Source organism: Heterocephalus glaber, unplaced genomic scaffold (assembly GCF_053883595.1).
Source record: "Heterocephalus glaber isolate CG9 unplaced genomic scaffold, H.glaber_assembly_v1.0 deba00001553, whole genome shotgun sequence".
NCBI lineage: Eukaryota > Metazoa > Chordata > Mammalia > Rodentia > Bathyergidae > Heterocephalus > Heterocephalus glaber.
This window is the reverse complement of record NW_028258344.1, coordinates 12,699,653-12,721,945: the sequence shown is the minus strand read 5'-3', so window position 1 is coordinate 12,721,945 and position 22,293 is coordinate 12,699,653. Positions and strand designations below refer to the sequence as shown.

At 34.9% G+C, this 22,293-nt stretch overlaps 1 protein-coding gene across 3 annotated transcripts in view; it reads right to left on the bottom strand.

Annotated features, from left to right (window-relative positions):
* Window positions 1-22,293, bottom strand: part of Prex2 (phosphatidylinositol-3,4,5-trisphosphate dependent Rac exchange factor 2) — a 262,543-nt gene that overhangs the window by 177,166 nt on the left and 63,084 nt on the right. For all 3 annotated transcript variants that reach the window (XM_013071229.3, XM_004842082.3, XM_013071231.3), the window contains 2 exons: window positions 17,255-17,356; window positions 13,521-13,682 (listed from right to left, as the gene is read on the bottom strand). In XM_013071229.3, the coding sequence (XP_012926683.2) occupies window positions 13,521-13,682; window positions 17,255-17,356 (264 nt within the window). The remainder of the gene's footprint in view (window positions 1-13,520; window positions 13,683-17,254; window positions 17,357-22,293) is intronic.

Sequence of the window (22,293 nt, the reverse complement as noted above, 5' to 3'; positions counted from 1 at the left end):
TTTATTGAGCATCCTCCAAGATTACACGATTGAATGACAAATCCAGTCTTCACCGGAGACCCAACCTATAGACACTGAGAGGAGCCAAGAGGGAAGGAGGGCCAGGCCCTTGAATCATCAACAGCAGAAAGCTGCCCACTGAGCACAACACACACATTCAAATTCTCGTATAACTGGGACTTACATGTTTATCTTGAGTCATAGAAATTATAGTCTATTTGTCTAACTAATAGTCTAATACACTTAAGTGGTTTTTAAAAAAAAGGAATTGTCAGTAGAGACATGCAGGTGTTCTCTGCAAGAGAATTTCAACTTTAAATGTGCCTGATTTCTTTTTTTATTTTCTTATTTTGAGACAGGGTTTCCCTAAGTCCCTAAAATGCCCAGGGATGGGCTCCCACTTTTGATCCTTCTGCCTCAGGACTGCCTCTCAGTCTTCCAGAGTGTCTGGTTTCATTGAACATAGAGGCAAATTACTGATTCTTGTTTAAATCAATGTTTCTATTTTTATTTTTATATTAAAAGTTCAGATGATTAATTTTAAATTTCATATTCCCACAAAACTCACAGTTTTTCTGATCAATTTTTAAAATTTAAATTACAACTCGTACCTATAATAAGAAACTTCTAAAAGTTAAAGTTAATTAAGATAAAATGCTATTATCTTAACCTAGTTGTTTATATTACAAACACATCTTAAAATTTAGGTGTTTCCCTTTTTTATTTCTTTTTATCCAATAGTAAATGCATAAATAGAGATTTGGTAAAACTTTATACAGTTTCATGAATAAAATTTTACCATACAAAAATCAACTTGAGTTTCCTTTTTACATTTCAGTCCTATTATAACTTTTTTCTAAGATAGGGATATCATTCCTCATAAATAAATAATAATGAATCATTGCCCCTGGAATTGAAAATTATATTCATAGTTAATGACAACCTTTGCTTGTCATGAAAACATGCCAGACTATAGGCAGGTGTATAAGTTTTTTAACTCCTTTTACACTACTTTGTATTTTATCATTACTTAATATTCTTTAAATCTGCATAATGTTATTTTAACCTGGTTGGTGTTGTTTCTTCATTTTGAAAATCAATGCTAATTTTCAGTTCTAAATATCTGTGTTTATCAAATAAATATTTGGTCACTGAGCAACCATATATAACAAATAACTTATCTAGATGAATACTAAACATTTATTACATTTCTACATTTCAGGCAGTTTTAAATATGTTCTCTCAGTATAAATCTCTACCAAGTTGACCTCATCAGACTATGAAGCTTTTGATTAGTTAGCTTTCTGTATTTAAAATTAGAATCCATTAAGATCAGGGTCTATCTTAATCATCTCATCAACTGAATGCTGCATGTCAATCAGAACAACACAAACTGCAGGGAAAAACTTCAATATTGAAAAAGATGAAGGATAACACAAAGCCATGAAGTTCCCCACCCACATTTAATACACTGACAAAGACCTAACAGACCTAGATTCATTCATGGTAGAAGAAAAGAAAATTGACAAGATGGGCATTTGAAAAGAGAACAGCTTCAATTTCAAGAGTCCCTTGAGAAAACTGATGAAGCACCTGAATATTCTTACCAAGAAAAATCATTTTAAAATACTATGAAATCAAACATGAAATGAAGAATATCATAGTTTTATTATACAATGTTTTCATAAAATATTTATCTCATGTACAAAAAAAGAAAAACAACTCAGAATTTGATCCAATCTTTTTGAGGCTAAAATTACTAACTAAAATAACCTGAATTCTATCTCATATAAGATAAATTAAACTAATAATATAAATATCCATTTACCAAGATTCACTCATTATTAACTTCTTCCTTCTCCTTATGAAATTTTGTTCTTCTAACTCGACTCGCTCTCCGTGTTCCTCTTCCAGCACTGCTTATCCTCAAATACTACCATTTCAAGATAGTAAAATGGATTTGTATCCAAGTCACTGGTACAGACGACGAAAGAAAGAAAAGACAAAACAAAGAGAAGTCTTGTCACTAATCTAGGGACGACTCTAAATCAAGAAATAATAAATCACTACTTGAAGTCAATAGATTGTCAGCCATAACCTCAACTATAAGCAAAAATAGATTCCAACACTATAGGTAACTTCAGAATGGTTTTATAGTATCGTATTTCTCCATGTAAATAGATAATCAAGAACTTCCAGGAACATGGTGGAGCAGTAAGCAGCAATAAATCAGCCTCTCCAAGATTCAGAATCCAGACACCAGAAAATAACAGGTTGGGGAAGAAAAGAAGGAGTGATGTGGATCTCTGGGATCCGGGAAGGATCTGATGGGAAAAAAAGTGGAGCCTACAAAGAAATTGATGAGGTATAACACATGCGGAAAAAGGAAAGGACAATATATATACTTTCTCCTTGACTCCTGGCTCATTGCTTGTGAGAAAGAAAGATCAAATCTACAGAGGCACAGTGAAAACAGGACTCCAATGGCCATCAGGGATAAATACATCAGTGGAATGGACCAGTTGATGCTATAACAGCTGGTGGGTGACTCCAGTCCAAGCCCCTGTTATACACCCTGGCAAGGGTTCTTGGTTAGACACTATCCTAGGGAGGGCACACCTGAACCTGGGACTCAGCAGCCCTTGGTCAGGGTCATCTCAGGGCTCCCAGTGTTAAATTTCCAGTGACTGGGTGAGAGACAGCCACAGGAGATGTCTCTAGTTAGCGATCCACGGTCAGGATAGCAAGAGATACCCAGAGTCTTATAACCTAAAGGATCCAATCACCACCACTACAACCAGAGGCCAGGTTCAGCCTGAATTTCCATGGTTGAAAGTCCCAAAAGCAGCACTCTGCCCTAATCCTACTGCCAACTTACTAAGGAATCACAGATCTAGGCTCTGACTGCCTTCTTTGTCAATCAACAAGAGCAAGAACGTGTCTTGACCTGGGCATAGCTACAAAACTGTAGACTCTAGAAGATAACCTTACTGGCTCAAAATCACAGAGAAATGTCTCTTTTCTTTTCTTGCTTTTGGATTTGTTCATCTGGGGTTTGGTTGTTTTTGTCTGTTTTGTGAGTGTAGGCATTGTTTTTAGTTGTGTTGTTTTGTTCTTGTTTTTGCTTTCTTCTTTCCTTCTCTCCTGTCTTCTTCACCAGTTTCTTGGGGGTTGGGTAATATTCCTTTGTCCTTCAGTCTTGCTTATAATCTCTTTTTCTTCTTTTATTTTTCCATTTTTTGTCTTCTCCCTTTTAAATTTGCTCATTTTAATTACTCCTACTGCTTTTACTCTATATAACTTCTTTCTTTTTTCTCCTTTTTTCTATCTTCTATTTCTCGCCAGTTGTTTGCCCAACCTTAACCTATTTATACAGACATCCTTCTACTCCCCAATAATATCCTTTATACCACTTCTCTCTCCTCCTCCTTCTAATATCAGTTTAAAGTTTCAACATTTTCCTTTTGCATCCCCCTATTGCCAAACCCCAAATCTTTAATAGTATAACCATAAAGGTTGTTGATTTTTAAATAGTTAACTCTGTAAAATTACTGTTAAAATTTTTTCTACCATTATCAGAGATTTAACTGTTGGATATAGTACATACTAGCTGTAAGCCAATACATGGGTTGCCTAAAAGTTTACATCATTATTGCTGGTTTATTTTCTAGGATTAAAGGTGGTATATAATTGGTTTTTATGCTACATTAGTGTCTTGGACAATACTACTGCAGCTGTTTTGCTTGGTATTAACAAGGTTACATAGTTGTCCCTATTTCTCTGAAGCTAACACTCAGATTGCCTTTGTGACATTAACAATACTAGAGTACATTCCCAAAAAACGGTTGCTGGGCAAACTACACTGAATCCTCCTCTCCCAAAATAACCAAAGTAGTGGAATCAAAGGACTGTGGCAAAGGACTGTTGTACCCAAAGTACATCACTGAAAAGAAACTAAAGAGATCTCTATGCTAGCAACAAAGTCATTAGAATTATAAGCATCCACAAACCTCAGCACAAAACAAAAGAAAGAAACAAAAACAATAGAAACATGGGAAGTAAAGGCAACATAAGGGTGTGAGTGTTACCTGCCCTAAGTAGTCTGAATAAGATAAAAGGGGCAGAAAGATGTTCTTAAGTTCTCTTGTTGCTTTTGCTGCTTCTGCCACCATGAACTGTTGCCCCTCTGCCACCTTGCCTTGGAGCCAACTGATTATGGACTGAAACCTCTACAAACTATAAGACAACTAAACCTTTTCCCTTTCAACTTTGGATGTTGGGTATTTTGTTTCAGCAACAAGAGAAAAGTAACTAACACAGAAATTTGGTACCAGAGAACTGGGGTTGTTGCTATGACATTACCTGACCATGTGGCTCAAGAGCCTTTGGAACTGGCTTGTGGGAAGGGGAAGAGTTAGGAAAACTTCAGAGATGTCAGCTACAGAAGTAGCACTGGAATGCCCTAGGCTGTTCTGTATGGGAGATTCTGGTCAGAGCTCAGAAGACCAGAAACTGGGTAAAGACCTGGCTCAGGAGGTTTCTGCTGAGAAGGGCTGCATTGCCTGCTGGACTCCAGATGATGTGTGTTATGGCTTGTCAGAAAATTTGTCTGCATTTTGTGCCCAGAGACTGCCTGAGACTGAGATTAAGGGTGGTGGACTAATTAATCTTGCAGAAGAAATTTCAAGTCAGTCGAATATTGAGGCAGTGGCATGGCTATTGTTGGGGGCTTTTAGCCAGATCTATTTGAGAATCAAGGGCAAAGAGCCCAGTAGAATGATTTAAAATGTTTTGAGTTTGGCTAGAAAGGAAGTTCCAGTAAAGCTATGGACTGCTAAGATAGAGCAGAGATCTTGATAGCTGAGAAGGAACAGGAGAATAGAAAAAAAGATAGCCTCAGGTCATCACAGGAAGCAGCAGGCTCCATCCTTTGCAGTTTCAGAGTTGTAAAGGTGAGAGATTTTGCTTTGTGAATAAAGCCCCAAACCACCATGTTCCAGAATGGCAGTGTCCTAGGAAAGTTGTTCCTTGGAATTTAGTTTATAAGCATTGGACTCCTACAGCTGAGAGAGGAAAAACTGGCTACTACTGCTCCAGCTGGCAGCAGACCTTGGCATCACCCAGGTGGCACTAGTTTTAGGAGCATGTAGAATGCAAGAGTTATAGAGTCAGGAAGGCTTCCACCCAGACTTCAGAAGAAGGCCTAGGAAGCCAGGCAGTGTGCCCCAAGAGGGCAGTGTGTGAAGCTGTGAGTGTGAAGCCAAAGGTGCAGTAGAGACCCCAGAGGTTTGGAGGAGCCAGGAGCCTCCATCAGTTGAGGGAAAACTGCAAGCAGGGAGCATAGCCAGCCCAAGAGAGAAGCCATAAAAGCTACAACAACCCTCAGTGCCACAGGGGCAGAGCAACCCAACCCGTTTGGAATTCACAATTTGCCACAGATTGTCTTGGATGCTGGAAGTGGAACTGTGGGACTTAATGTTTGCCCTACTGGATTTTCAACTTGCTTTGGTCCTATTCCTTTGCATCCCCTTGTTTGTAACTTTTGGAACAGAAATGTCTATCTTGTGCCATTGAATGTTGAAAGTGTTTAATTTCCTTTTCCTTTGTACAAGGGCTTTCAACTAAGAGTTTGTTTTAAATCTCAGAGGAGACTTTGGATTTGAACTTTTCAGTAATGCTGAAACTGTTAGGACTTTGAAAATTCTTAGAGATGGACTAAATCCCTTTTGCATAAAGAAATATACATGAGTCTTTGGGGGGCCAGGGGTGGAATGTTATGGTTTGGGTCTGAATGCCCCACCCCAAAGCCTCATTTGATCAGAGGTAGATGAATCTGGAATATGTGATGCTGGGATTAAGAGCACTTGATTACTGAACCACTACACGTAAGTGGGTGGTTTAGCACACCCTAATCCTGGAGGTCTGAATAAGATAAAAGGGGCAGAAAGACACTGTTAAACTCTCTCTTGTTGCCTTTGCTATCTTGTTCACACCATGTTGTTTCTTCTCTGCAATGACTGTTTGCTATCCACCCAACCTTGGATCGAGCCAACTATGGACTGAGAACTCTACAAACTGTAAGCGAAATAAACCCCTTCCCCTTTAACTTTTGGTGCCGGGAATTTTCTCTCAGCAATGAGAGAAAATAACTAACACAATGAATGACCAATTTACCAAAGAATTAGAGTGCACAAAAAGGTCTGAATTAGAAATCCAGGAGATTAAAAATCGCACTGAAAGTATGGGCAGCAGGATGGACCAATGCAAGGATAGAATTTCAGAACTGGAAGACAATGAGGCCTTCAAAAACCAACTACTCAAAGACATCTAAAAAACATGAGAAAATAAAAAACAAATCCAACAACTGATACATAATACAAAGTTGACTAATCTAAGAATTGGAATAAGTGAAAAATCAGAAGACAACACAAATAGCATAAAAAAAACCTGTTCACAGAAATAATGTCAGGAAACTTCCCAAATATAGGGAAAGAAATAGATGCACTAAGTGAGGCATATACAACACCAAACAGCCACGACCAAAAGAGAATCCTTCTGTGTCACATTATACTCAAAAATTCCACAACTTGCCGGGGATTTAGCTCAGTGGTTCTCATGCCTGCCTCGCAAGCACAAGGTTCCAAGTTTGATCCCCAGTACCAAAAAAAAATAATAATTCCACAACTTTACAACAGGGACAAAATCTTAAAAGCTGTTAGAGAAAGGCAATGAATCATATACAAAAGTAAGTTCACTAGAACCACAACAGACTTCTTTACACAAACCTTAAAAGCCACTAAGGTTTAAAGTGAAGTGGTTTAGGACCTAAAAGAACAACTTCCAAGCCTGACTTATGTAGCCGAAAAAACTTTCCTTTAAAATTGATGGATAAATAAGGTATTTCCACAACAAGGTGCACCTCAAGAAATTGATGATCACCAAATCAGCATTACAAAAATATTCTCAAGAATATCCTAGAAAGAGGATGAAGCCAAAAATAAAGCCAACAATGTCAGTAAGTCAAAAAGAGTGAATTAGCAGCTAAGAAAAGGGGGTTAATGAGGAAATCAGCAACAGGAAAATAATGCGATGACAGGAATAAGGCAATATCTCTCAGTAATAACTCTCAATGTGAATGGTCTCAATTCCTCAAACAAAAGACACAGATTGGCAAAATAGATCAAGAAAGAAAACCAACAATATGCAATATATAAGAAACACATTTAATTCAAAAAGATATTTACAGATTAAAAATCAAAGGATGGAAAACTATTTCATACAATGTGAACCCAAAAACAAGTGGGAGTTTCTATCCTAATTTCAGACAAAGTGAATTTCAAACTAAGACTGATCATAAGAGACAAAGAAGGTTAAGAGCCATATTGGTTAAAGGAATAATTCAACAGGAAGAGTTAACAATTACAAACATATATGCACCAACTTCATAAAAGAAACATAATAGACATGAAAAATCAGATAAGCATAATACAGTTGTAACGAGGGACCTATACCCCACTGTTGCAAATGTACAGATCAACTCAACAAAATCAAAGAAATATCAGAGTTGAACCAAACGATCAAGCAAAGGGATTTAATAGATATCTACAATGTTGCATCCAACAACAACAGAATACACACTCTTCTCAGCAGTACATGGGACTTTCTCCAAAACAAACTACATACCAGACAAAAAAGCATGCTTAAGTAAATGCAAAAGAATCAAAATTATCCCATGCATATTATCAGACTATAGGGTGCTGAAATTAGAAATCAATAGCAAACACTACAGAAACTATGCAAAGGTATGGAAATTAAACAATACTTCTGGAATAATCAATAGGTCACAGATGAAATTAGAGACAAAATTAGACACTTTCTACAATTCAACAATAATGCCAGTACACCGTACTGGAACCTATTCAATATAGTTCTCAAAACATTAGCTAGAGCAATAAAACAAGAGAAAGAAATAAAAGGGGTAGAGATAGGGAAAGAAGAAACTAAATTATCATTATTTGCTGATGACATGACACTTTACATAGAAGACCCTAAAAACTCCACCAAAAGACTCCTATAACTAATATCCAAATTCAGTAATATAGCAGAATACAAACTCAATATTCAGAAATCAAGTGTTCCTTACACCAATAACAAACTCACCAAAACAGAATTAGAGAAACAGTACTCTTCAAAATAGCATCAAGGAAAATGAAATACTTAAAAATTAACCTAACCAAGGAAGTGAAAGATCTCTAAATTGAAAACTATAGTACTCTGAAAAAGGAGATTGAAGGGGATATCAGAAAATGGAAAGATGTTCCCTGCTCCTGGTAGGCAGAATGTAGTCAAAATGGACATATTTACAAAACTGTTTTATAGAATTAATGCAAACCCAATCAAAATACCAATAACATTACTTACAGAACTGGATAAAGCAATCCTAAAATTCATATGGAAGCAGAAGAGATATATAATAGCAAAAGCAATGTGGGCAACAGGGACAAGGGAGGGGGCACCACAGTCCCAGATTTCAAGTTATACTACAAAGCTGCAGTGATAAAAACAGAATGGTATTGGCAAAAAACCAAACTTGCGGATCAATGAAACAACAGAAGATACAGAACCAAGTCTAGGCACACTCAACTATATTATCTTTAACAAAGGGGCCAAATCCTTTCACTGGAGAAAAGATAGCCTCTTTAACAAATGGTGCTAAGAAAACTGGCTATCTACAGGCCAAAGGTTGAACCTAGACCTATATCTCTCACCATGCACTAAACTAAAATCAAAATGGATCAAAGATCTAAATATTAGAATAGCAAAACTTAATCTGCTGGAAGACAAAATAAGTAAAACTCTTGCAGATAAAAGTGTAGGCAGACTTTCTGAACAAAACCCAGTTGCACAAAAATTAATTCCAAGAATCAACAAATGGGAACACATCAAATTAAAAAGCTCTGCACAGCAAAGAAAACCACCAACAAATTGAAGAGACAACCTACAAAATGGGAAAAAAAAATTCCCAGCTATTCCTCAGACAAAGGATTATATTGAGAATTTGTCTCAAATTTGTATTCTATTTTTCTTTACTTTCTAAAACAGTAATTATTGTGAATGTCATTTCTTCCAACCTTTAACGTTAATAATTTTTCCTCTTATCTTTTATTCTGATTTTTTGTCAGATTTGAGAGACTAATTCCAAACAGACATATCAAGGATTTAAAATGGAAAAACTAAACAATATAATGTTTATTGGTGCTTCCTTTTATGATTCTAAAAGTTGCAGTATCACATAGAATTGATCAACAACGAAACAAGCAGAAACTAAGAATGGTCCTGCTCTACAGAGCAAATCAGCAACTCCACTGGCCAGCTTTCCTGTTGCTAACATACACAAGTTTAAGGAGGGAATGGCTTATTTTTCTTAGGGTTTCAGAGGCTTCAGTTTATGGTTGGGTAGCTCTTAAAGCATGAACATCATGACAGGGCTCCTCATTTCATGGCTTTCAGAAAGCAGAGCACAGAGTCAGAGAACCAGGCAGAGATACACCCTCCAAAGCCATGACCCCAGTGACCCAACTCCGACTGGGCCTCAACTCCTACCAGCATATTCAGCAATGAATATGGTGGATGAATCCACCATCAATGAGTATAGCACCCGAAAGATCCAATCACTTCTTCAGAAGTCTATTAATACACTCAAATTGACAATTAAGATTAACTGGCACAGCAAGTCTGATTAAACAGCTAATAAACTTCCCACTCAAACATATTAATCATGGGTATACAATTACCTTGAGTAGAGTATTTTGTAAGATGTTCTGAGTGTTAGACAATATAGCAAAGATACAATAAATTATATTAATAAAAGCCATAACTTCAAAACTAAACAATTGAAACAAACTACAGATCTTCTATGCTACAGTTACTATATAAATGCTTACAAAAACCCAATATCTATAATCAAAATACTGTTAAAGGAAACATAGGAAAACACTAATTTTTTTTCTCTGAGTGGTTATATCACAAAGTAAGAATAGAAACCTCAGAATCAGGCTACCAAATTTTAAATTTAAACTTTGCCATCTACTAATTGTAAGAATTCAAGTAAGTTAAATAGTTCTAAATCTTACAGTTTGTATAATAGGGACTATACCCTCAGCAAACGGTTGAGATTCACTGCTATGGTTCATCCTTACAGGTTCATGTGCTGGAGGACTGGGGCCCAACACAGTGGTACTGGGGTGGTGGAGGCTTTAAGAGGTGCAGACTAGTGGAAGGATATGAAGTCATGGGGTACTACCTTCACAGGTCTTAGCCCAGACACATGGACATGGATTAGTCCCTGAGAAAACTGGTTGTTACATGGGAGCCTGGAAGGTCTCCTGAGTCCTCTTCCACATGTACCACATCACCTGCCTCTTCCAACTTTGACTCGTATGGTTCTTCTATTGATTCTGTGAGCCACTCAATTAATATGACTTTTCCTTTAGTTTCCATTACTTTAAACCATATAACTTGAAGTAATATAACACCTTTGGGTGCATGCAATGGACAAATGAGGAAAAATTCTCAAGGGTAAAATTCAACTGTTGAACTAGCTTTAAAATGCAACCTCAGAGCATTTTACAGTTTTCAAAGCACTTTTACTTAATTTGACTACTGCACGAATCCATACTATAAATAAGAGGTCTGACATACTGTCTCCAAACAAAGGGCTAGACTAAAAGCCAGATCTGCTCAAAAACTTTTTTATTACTACGTTACGTGATTTGGAAACAATAAATTTCAAATGCTAATTTACCTAAATTCAGGAATGTAAATGAAAATTTAGTAGCACCAAATTCTAGAAAGACAAATTATCTATGAGAATTTATTGTTTAAAAAAAGCACATCATTTGATTAATTAGGAAATGACACTGGATAATTACATGACTTATATGATAGAAATTCTGCCTAAAGTGAAAATAACGCAAATTCCTAGTATATCAGATTCGGATGCCATTCAAATTGGCCAGCTGCGTGGTGCACACCTATAATCCCAGCACTCTGATAGTCTCAGCCAGGAGGAGCTCAAATTAGGGCCCAGCCTAGGCAATTTAGGAACTTTGAGATACCCTCTATCCAAAAAAAACACAAAAACATAGAAAAAGGATTGGGGACATAACAGTAGATTGATGCAGAGACTCTGGGTTTGATCTCCCCTACAAGAAGTGTATGGGAGAATATGAGAATCCTAGTTACTGAAGCAAGAGTGTCATTTCTGAGGTAGTCCTGAAAGGTCTGCAGGAGCTTGACAGAAGACATTTCCAAGCATTTGTTCTGGGCTCCTAAGCTTGAAAACTCTTCAAGGAACTCTGGCATATGTAAAAGTCATGCCCCCTGCATCTGAGCCACTTCCATCTGAACTTTGCCCTGTCCTAACCCCAAAAGAGCCTCTCCACATATACACAAAGCTGTCTACTGGCTGAACAATAATTCCTGTTAGCAACACAAAAATAGCTCTCAAATCCATTCTCATTTCTCTCTTGGGAACTGAATTCCTACTGTCTAACCATATTACACTACAGAGTCCTATCAGACTAGCAATTTCTCCTAAAGTCCCTAGAATGGGAAATGGCTCCCTCCTCTCTCCAACATGGTGCAGTGGTATGGGTAATCAGGTTCTAATCACAAGTTGCCAACAAGTTGACTGAACCCTGCTCCAAGCTATATCCCCCAAAGTCCCCAAATTCCCACGTCTTTATGGCTGTGTCTCCTAAATTCATTGTCAAAATCTACTGAAGTAGAATTCATGTCACCACTCTCCTTGGAGCCCAACATTGATATTATATGCCATATATATGTCTGTTAGAGCTGTAGACCTTTCTGACTTTCCTGAGCACTCTGTAGAATTTCCTAAATTCCACTAGCTTTCTTCTGTCTTGATGCTCCATTTTTTCCTCTTGCACTCAGTATTATAAAACCACCCAGGCTGGTGAAATTGAGCGTTGTGTATGATGCAGAACACTTCACAAACATTTTACCTTCGAGTAGCCGGTGCATACTGTAAAAACAGTATCAGTAGTGTTTAAAGAACCTCTCATTTCTTCAGTAGACTCATTTTAGGACATATACCAAAAGGAAACAAAATTATGACAGATTCCGTTTCCCTAGAGTACTGAAAAGAGTCTCTGAAGTTCTTGTTTTAGTGAAAGTCCTGGCAGATTTTACTGACAAATCTTGAAATTTAAAGCAAGCTCAGTTTTTCTTCCAGTGTCTGAGTGACAAAAGAACTGCAAAAGCAAACTTTACTTCATTTTTCTCATCCCAGCAAGACAATCGCTCCCCAGGAAAGGAATTATTATCATGAAGCAACTATAAACCACACAACCATTCTAATTGATTGAAAGAGGCAGCATTCATGGTGAAATGGGAGATCACCCTAGACACTTGAAGTAGAAGAATATACACAAAGAGGAACCAAAGTCAGGCTCCAGATAGCATTTTAAAAGATTCACAGCACAGAATGTTCAAATAGGAGAATTCCCTCAGGTCAATGTTTGAGGTTTCTTTGCATATCTGGTTGGATATAATTTTAGTTCTAAATGAAAGCCAACATTTCCAAGATAGGAAATAAATTAAGCTACTACAAGTCCCTAATGATATAAACAATCCATTTGGATTTATGTGATAAAGCATTTAGCTGAGAACATTTTCAATCTTATTTATACTTTTAAAAAATTATCCTAACTTCTTACTTTATAACGTGCATAACATGAAAAATTATACTGGCTCAAAGCTCATATTCATTTAAATTATAGCAATTTAAATACAGAATTTCAGTTTATTTTTTGTATAGCACTAAAATAATGTAGGATTTCAACCCCATGAAAAAACTGATTCAAAATTACCATAGCTAAAAATATCTTAAAGATTCTGAACCATGCTCTCTGTTTGCTTTTTCGTCCTTTTTAAAAATCGGTCCTTACCACAGAATAACAATTTTATCTTGAATATACCTTAAAAACTAAATTATGGTAAGTTTCCTCATTTTAAAATTGAAGAAATCACAACTTAGAGAAAGTAGGTGAACTGAAAATGAAATTCAACATTGAACCCCTAATTTAGAGTCTGAAAATATTACAGCATATATATTGAGCTTTACTCTCTTGAGGATTCCCATTGCTTTCTCTCATTCTTTACTCTCTTGAAGATGCAGGCCATGTACTTGTCAATCAAAGTTAATACAGAAAAAAAGAGTAGTTGATGAGGTACAAATTATGAAAAACCAAAGCTCAGGGCCCACATGATATCTACTGGCTCCATAACAAAACATCTCAGGTCAAGATTAAGTGAATTAACTGCCACTTCAAAAAATTTTTTAAATAATAATGAAAGCATTTTTCAGAATTTATTATAGTCCTTTAGCAATATCTAGAAAAACAACCATATATGGTTCCATTCAATCCCAATAATTTTGCTCCTAGGTAACCTCATAGAACTGTCTTAACCTCTGCACTTGAGCAAAGTAAATGTACCTCCCAGCCTTCAATGTGAGACTGCCATTCCTCCAGAACTTCTAACTTCTCCATTTGTCTTTTGGCCTCATTTATGTTGGAACAGACAGCTTTCATGGCTTGGAGAGCTTCGGTCACTGCTGCATAGTCACTGTGCTTCCGTGGAGTCCGCTTCAGTAACTCCTGTTTACACACAAAGAAACCAAATTGCTCTTTGATCGTAGGTTTTCTGGGACAGCATACTAAAACCGACCAGGAAATGAAAATTACAAAGATCACGATAGCCTCTTTCTCAATGACATCACAAATTCCACTAAGATAAAGATCAGAAAAGAAAGGTCGAATGGATGAGTGTTACTCAAAGGCACATTTTGCAGTCATATTAACTTTTCACATAAATTTATTTTTTTTAAATGAAGTTACATTTCTTCTTTCAAATCATCAAATATATCACTTGGGCATGCGATTTTTTTAAGTTTGACTTTTGTTCTAACAAAACAATGTTAATATGTTCATTTCATTTTCCTGGAGTCTTTAACAGAATAAATCTTCAAATAAATATGTCCCCAAATCATAGTAATATAAATCCTTATTTTCCAATATTTTTGAGAAACTATAAAAATAGCTTCGATAAACTATAAACTAGTTTCTATATACTATATAAACTATAAACTATAGTTTCTATAAACTATAAAGAGTTAAACAAAGCAAAATCTGTAGATGTCTTACACTCCAGCAAAATAAATACTTTATTACAATTTTCACAATACTTTATCATTAGAGGAGCAATTTATACTGTTCTCATCAATTTTTTAGGTTCATTCTTTGTGATAAATGAACTAATATATATCCAATAGCTTCCTTTTTTTGTTTTTAGTGTTCAGGATTTTAGGGCGATTTTATTCATATATTTTTCTATTCAGGATATCAAAACTACAGTAATTTTTAATCTCTTAAATATATGAAGGTCTTGTTAGCTGTTGTTTAGAAGTACAAAATTAAACATCTTAACCTACTGTCTAGACAGTTGTGACCACATTACTTTTTAATTAGTCATTTGTTTCTTTACTAAGTCGCCATCATCATGAAACTAACACAATTACAAAAACCCTGAGGCGTCTCTTCAAAAGAATTCTCAAAATACAGTGGAAACTTAAGCAGTTTATTTATTTATTTATCTACTCATTTTTAGACAGGGTTTCTCTCCATGTACTTCAGGATGGCCTTGAACTCACTATGTACCCCATGCCGATCACAAACTCAGGATGATCCCCCTGCTTCAGCCTCCTGAGTGCTGGGCATGTGCCACCACACCAGGCTTTGACACAGCCAGTTCATTTACTCTCTTGAGTTACCTACTGTGGAAAATTTTCCCATTAACTTTGACCTTCCATTCAACATGTTCACACTCTGCTCTGCAGAGTTAAAGCCATAAGAATACACAAAAACCACTTCCAGAACAAGGTATAAAATGTTATGGTGGCCCACAAATCCATACAAGAGGCATTCACACTTTTCTAGAAATTCTAAGTAGTAGAAGCATTTGTAAATTATGTGAAGTCGCTAAGTCATTCTGTAGGCCAGGGGGTGGGGCCGTATGGAATACATCCAATGGGCATTTGTAGAGTTGTGACACAAATTTAGATAATGTGAAATACAAAGACAAATAGTAAAAATCTAGCAACTACTTGTGATAAGCCTGTATTGACTGGTCAAATTAATAATAGCGAGTTTCACAAGTAAGACCAACATATCTTTTTTTAATACTATAACCCAATCCCTAATGTTTTTCTCCGAATAAATAAACCCATCTAAAATTACAGAAAATCCCAGCACAACTTTTCAGCTGATGATATAAAAAAAATAATAATAACATATCTCCTGCATAACTGCATAGTTTTTTCCCTTTTTCTGTTGTAAAGATAATCCTCCTCAAAGGGGGAAGGATATCATCTCTAAACTATTTCTCTCTTGTAGGGCAAGGATGTGTCCATGATATCTTTATTTTTTTTTGAAACATCAGTTCAAATATCTGAAGCCATTCCTAATGAGAAATGAGTGGTTTACAGCAACCACTTTGCCATGATAGATTATTATTAATATTCCAACTTCTTATTCTTAGAATAAGCACAGCCCCTGAGATTAAAAAAAAAAAAGATCAGGAATAAGTACAATTAGGAATATACATGCAAACTGAGTCCTTGAGCTAGAGGTCGGTAAGAATCTTGGAAAGATACAAGTCACACTGACACTGACACTCCATACCGTCTAAAGAGTGTGCCAAATTTTTGCACTATCCAAGACTGCTATGTTAGCTTCTGTGAATGGCTTTTCATGACTTAGCCAGGCAATTTTACACTTGCTATTTTATAAGAAGCAATTCTTTCCAAATAGATTTTTTTAAATGTATGCAACTGACAGAAGCTATAGTAAAAATGTATTTCTAGTTCACATTTATAACACATCTGAAAAAGTAAATCAATAACAATACCAATTAATATGTCAGTAGTATTTTTTTTGTTTGTTTATTTGTTTTGTTTTGTTGAGACAAGGTCTCACTACATAGTTCAGGCTGGCCTTAAACTCACTATGCAGCCCAGGCTGGTTCTGAACTTGTGATCTTCCTGCCTCAGCCTCCCAAGTGCTGGGATTACAGGCATGCACCACAATGCCTAGCTAGCAATAGCATTTCTAAGTATTTTTAAGAATGAAGATGGAATTATTAATTGATATATTAAAATAAATCAATCAAATAGATATGAGTAATAAGGGCTAATATAATAGAGGACATACTATGCTAAGTGATTTCTATAAAATAGCTAAATTAATCATTTTATAATTCTATATATGCATACAAATGTGTATTCATACATATAAATGCATATATATATACATATATATACATATTCCTATAGGTATATGCTGAATTTCATCATTTTGTATTTTATAAATAAAAAACGCTTTATAGGATTAGATTATGTATCCAACTCAGAGAGCTGGTAAGCACAGTACTCGGCATTTGAACTCAGAGGTCATGTGCTCAACTAGTACCTCAAACTGACTATCCTGATGTTATACTTCGAAAAAGTATAGTTTCAAAAATTGATACACTGACCTATTCATAAAGCCCTGTAGTAATGCCAAAGGTATTATTGTACAATATATTTGTCATTATAAAAATATTGATTATTGTAATGAGAAGACAGAATGATGAGCATTAGTGAGGCTGTCTTTAAGAGTTGGTATTTTCTCAGCAATGTCATTCCACATTCTATTATTTACAGTCCCACGTGACCCATGATATTCCATTACAATAATGATTCCGAAACTAGGCTCTGAAATTATGTAATTTTGACTCTAAGTTCATTAGTAATATAAATTTACTGAAGTTTGAGAAATGAAAAAACATACTGACAATGAATTTACTTAAAATAAAGGACCCTATTGCTACAGTGCCACATAAAATAATCATAATGGACTTAACAGGATCTCTCTTGAAACTAATGCTTTTATTCTGAATGAAACTCAAGTATGTTTTCTACAAAGAGCACTAAAAGCTCATTTTACTGGCTTTTTCACTAAAGATTTGCTTTCTACTCTATAGATAAATGTGTGACAAAGTAGCCATTTTCCAAATAATTATAATCTGCCATTTTTTTTTTAGAATGTCAGACTCTAAATAACTCTTTCAAAAGATCATCAGAAAAATATATGATTTCAAAGCAAATGCTACAATGTAGTAGCACATAAAATACCTTCAAAAGGAGAGGGTACTTGCATATCCTTTGTATGGGCGTTACCAAGTAGCCTTCCAGGGGAACATCTGTGTTTTTTCGTCCTCCAAGCAGCATGCAGTTCTGGGTGAAAATAAACATAATCAAGTACAGTACATTTTTCAAATCTGAGGCTGTTTAACTTCTATCATAAAAGTTTATACTGAAAAATCATGAAAAGAAATGTTCTTACATACTTTCTCTAAGAAGAGCATACTGTTTCCAGTCACAAATAGCACTTATAAAGAGCCTTTCATATTGGTTACAGAACCCAAAATACATGTTGGATCTATAAAAATGACTTCACAAATATTCTCTGAAGTTTGATATATGAGGGAAAAGGTAAATATAGAGACAAATAGTAATGATAAAGAGATGGAGAGAGGGAGGAAGGGAGGAAAGGAGGGAAAGGAAGGGAGAGAGAGAGATTTCATTCATAAAAACCAGTACCTTATGTTGTGGAAGAGCAGGTATAAAGACAATTAGGTTATAACTTCAAACCAAGCTCTGCCATTGACCAGTGATATGCCTTGGACTGATTTCAGAATTCTAGTTTTCATCTGTGTAAAACTGCCATGTTTTAGCCAAGTGATCTCTAAGTCACACTTCATTAAAGACCTCAGGAAGCCAGTCTCAGAGAAGGAGGCCAGAAAGGATTTCTACAGTGACCAAGTGATTACAGAAATATAAAAACCAGCAAATATGGACAGGTGAGACTGAAGGAGCTTCTACTGACCATAAAGTAGTGGTCAAGAGAAAATTAAGTCACACAAATAACGCTTTTGTCTTCCTAAACAATGCAAAGAGACTTGAAAGAAACTTGCCCAAATCTTGTTTCTTTAGTGGCTTTCAGACTGACTGCCATAGAAGGAATACTTAAAATCTAATGAAGGGAGAAGAGGGCCTCTTTAAAGGTAAACTGATACATTAGCACTTTCTATACCACTATTTTAAAATATTGTTATATTCATTGAGGAGAGAGGCCAAGTGCTGAGTAAGACAGGATATGACAGGAAGACCAATGGTGCAAAACAATCTGCTCTCCTATCCTGGGAAACTCAGTATGGCCTCAAGTCAGCAAAACAAAAGCCACGAAGGTAACTTCACCCAGATACCTTGGAAAGCAGAGCAGCAAATGCCATTTTCTTACTCAGCATGTTCTTTGGGAGCTTCTTTCCCTACTGCAATCAGATGATCAAAATATCTTCAAGGTATGTATTGTATTTTCCCCCAGAAAAATCTTTAAAAACGCAATTATCTAGATTTTATCTACATATTTCCAGTGATATTTCAGGATCCCAACATGACTTAGCACTCTTATCAATATGGTCATTACCTACCTAGCTCTAGGCTGAAGAGCCATAACAAAAGAACATAGAACCACCCAAACCATTTCAATTCCTTTGTATTATATAGATTATAAACTCTTTTCATGATGGCAGATGTTGGTCACTATCTTAGATTGCCTTAGAATCACAAGCTATAATAATAATAATAATAATACATACATACATACATACATATATACATATGGAACATGCTTCCTAAATAAGCTTCCAGAGATTTTACTTATCATAAAACTTACTATGGCCACAGCATAACCAAACTTGGTCAGCTTAGAGATACTTGGCCGTGTGGATCTGTACAAAAGACCAAAGAAAGTCCCACGTGATTCAGGACGTGAAACCTGAATCAACTTGCAAACTACCTGACTTTTGACTCACACTCAGATCCATGGAAAAGACAGATAATAATGTTTGAATACTTTTGACAAACCCCTGGCTGACTATAAGGTAAGCAGTCACAAGAGTGATTCCTAACAAGCAAAGCTAAATTAGAAAAATAAAATTATAAAAATAAATAAGAAGAGATATCATCAGTTTCACATATAAGACAGATTTTTAGGTTAAGTTTGAGCAATTTACTAAAAACAAAAGAGAATAAACAAACAAACAAAAAATAGTAACTAACCTCAGGTAGAAAATATAGAATCCAGAATTGCTACAGAAATGTTTAACTGTCCAGCTTATAATAAGAAATTACGAGATACACAAAGGAACAGGAAAATGTGATTCACACATAGTCAAAAAAAAAACCACAAAAAAACCTCAGAATGTACCATTGTTGGATTTAGAAAAAAAAGAATTCAAAATAGCTATTATAAGTATGTCCAAGGAATACACTGAGCCCTGTTTTACAAACTGAAAAATAATACAATGATAATGCATAAACAAATAGGAAATCTCAATAGAGAATTAGAAATTTAACTAAATCAAATACACATGAGATGAAATAAATAATTCACTAGTTAGGATAAACAGCACATTTGAGATGGCAGAAAAAATACTCAGTGGAATTGAATATAAACCAATGGAAATAGTCCAATTTTCTTTGAAAATATTCAAAACAGAGAGTAAAAAATGATGCATTATGTAAAATATAAAAACAATGTAGCAAATACCTTCTCATCATTCAGAAGCAATGGATGCCATGATCAATATATAATGGAATATTTAAATTTCTGATCAAGAATTCTATAGCCAAGGGCCAGGGATTTAGCTCAGTGGTTCCGCCACCTGCCTCACAAGCACAAGGACCCGAGTTTGATCCCTGGTACCAAAACAAAACAAAACAAAACAAAGAATCCTATAGCCAATAAAATTATCCTTCAAAAATGAAGGCAGAGTAAAGATATTCCCAGATAAAGAATCAGAGAAGCCAATGCTAGAAGAAATCTCTTATAAGAAATTAAGATTATTCTTCAGATTAAAAGATTATAATGTCAGAGTAAAATGTACTAGAAGACATAGGCTAGAAATGGTAAACAGGTTAATATTAAAGACTGTACAAAAATATAATAAAGTTATACCACTGTGTTTCAGGGTTCACAATACATAGTTTGATATGTATGGCCATAAGAACACAATGGAGGAAGGAGGAAACGGAACATTTTCCATATCCACATAAGAAATACTATAACAAAATACCCTCTATATCTTACTGGAATTAAGTCAATAGTAATAGAAAATGAACTTGATAAGACACATATTGTAGTTTATAGAAAAAATTATTTTCATTATCCTTAAACAATATAGTTTACAGGATCAATAGAGGGATAAAGTGGTACACTAAAATTATCTGTCTGACAAAAGTAAATAGGAAAAGAGGTGCAGAGAATCAAACCAAGAAGATACATAACAAAAAATTACAAAATTATACATATAAATACAACTGTATCAATAATGACATTAAAGGCAAACAAACTAAACTCTCTAGTCAAAAGGCAGACCTTGTCAGCCTAAAGAAAAAGCAAGACTTAACAGTGTCTATGAAAAATATTTCAAAGATCATCACGAGTTTGTAAGAAAAATAAAGAATAAAAACAAAATTACCAGTAGTAAGATGGCTATCACTTCCATAATGACATCAGGAAAAACAGACTTTAACAGAAAAAATAGCACTAGGGACAAAGAGGGGCATTTCATAATGATAAACAGAAACAGTAATACACAAGTATGAAGGTTACATATCTTAAAACAGAGCTCCAAAACACATAAAGCAAAAACCGACAAAGTTGAATCGTGAAAAAGACAACAATTATATTTGGAAGCAATATCTCTCTTTCAATAATGTGATGATTGATAATATCACTAATAAGTTCTAGCTTTAATTCATTTGAATAATATTCATATCATAATATACATAAATCACAACTTTAAACACTTACATTAGAAAAGAAAAAAGTCATAAAAACTTTCAATGAACTAGAAATACATTAAAACCTAAAAAGGATGTCTACAAAAAAACCTACAGTTTATAAGGACTGAATGTTTTTCCCCTAAGACCAGAAACAAGGCAAGTGCATCCACTCTTAGCACTTCTACTGAACACTCCACTGAAGGTTCTAGCTAGTACCAAAAAACAAGAAACAAATTATGGCATTCATAATGGGAAAAAAAAAGAAGTAAAACTGTTTTTATTTTCAGATAACATGATCCTGTATGTAAAATATCCCAAAGAATCTACAAAAGAATTATTGGAACTAATATGAATTTAGATTAGAGGATAAAAGGTCAATCAATATTCAAAACTCAACTAAATATATATATAGCAATGAACAACCCAAAAATGACATTAAGATAACTCCAAACACAATAACATCAAAATAATAAAACACTCAGAAAAAATAAGTTTAAGATCTGATTACAGATTTCTTAAATATGATAAAAGAACCATCATAATGGAAAAAAATTAATAAATTAAATTTCATCAAATTTTAAAACTTTTAATTTTCAAAGATAGCATTTTTTTAAATGAGCAGATAAATCACAGTAGGAAGAAATATCTAAAAACTGTATTTTAGATAAAGCATCGAAAACAATGAACACTGAGAGCTCAGTATAAGGTCAGCACTCCAATTTAAAAATGGGCAAAAGATTTAAATAACCATTTCACTAAAGAATATATATGATAAGCTAATAAGGAACATGAAAGCATGCTTATAATCATTAGACATCAGAAAAACGCAAATTTAGACCCCTCCGTGATACCACCACACACCCACTAGTATGGCTATAATCAGAAAAAATGGTAACACTAAGTCTTGGCAAAGATATATAGAAACTACAATCTTCCTACAGAGCTAGCAGAATAAACACTAAAAGAAAACTTAGACTATGATCTAGTAATTTCACTCTTAGTATCTACCCAAGAGAATAAAACTTTATGTCCACACAGAAGCTCTGCATGAATGTTCATACAGCATTATTTATGAAAAATATCATAAACTAGACTGAGCCCTAATGTTTATTAATTGAAGAAGAGATAAAATATGCTAAAGCCACACAATGAAATGGTATTCATTTGTTTAAATGAATGGAAAATGGACACATGCTCTAAGGATGAGCCTCAGAAACACTTTACTAAAAAAGGAAATTAGGCCCCAAAATTATATTGCATAGCTCTATTTATACAAAATACCCAGAAAGGCAACTCTATAGAGATGAAAGCAAATCAGTAGT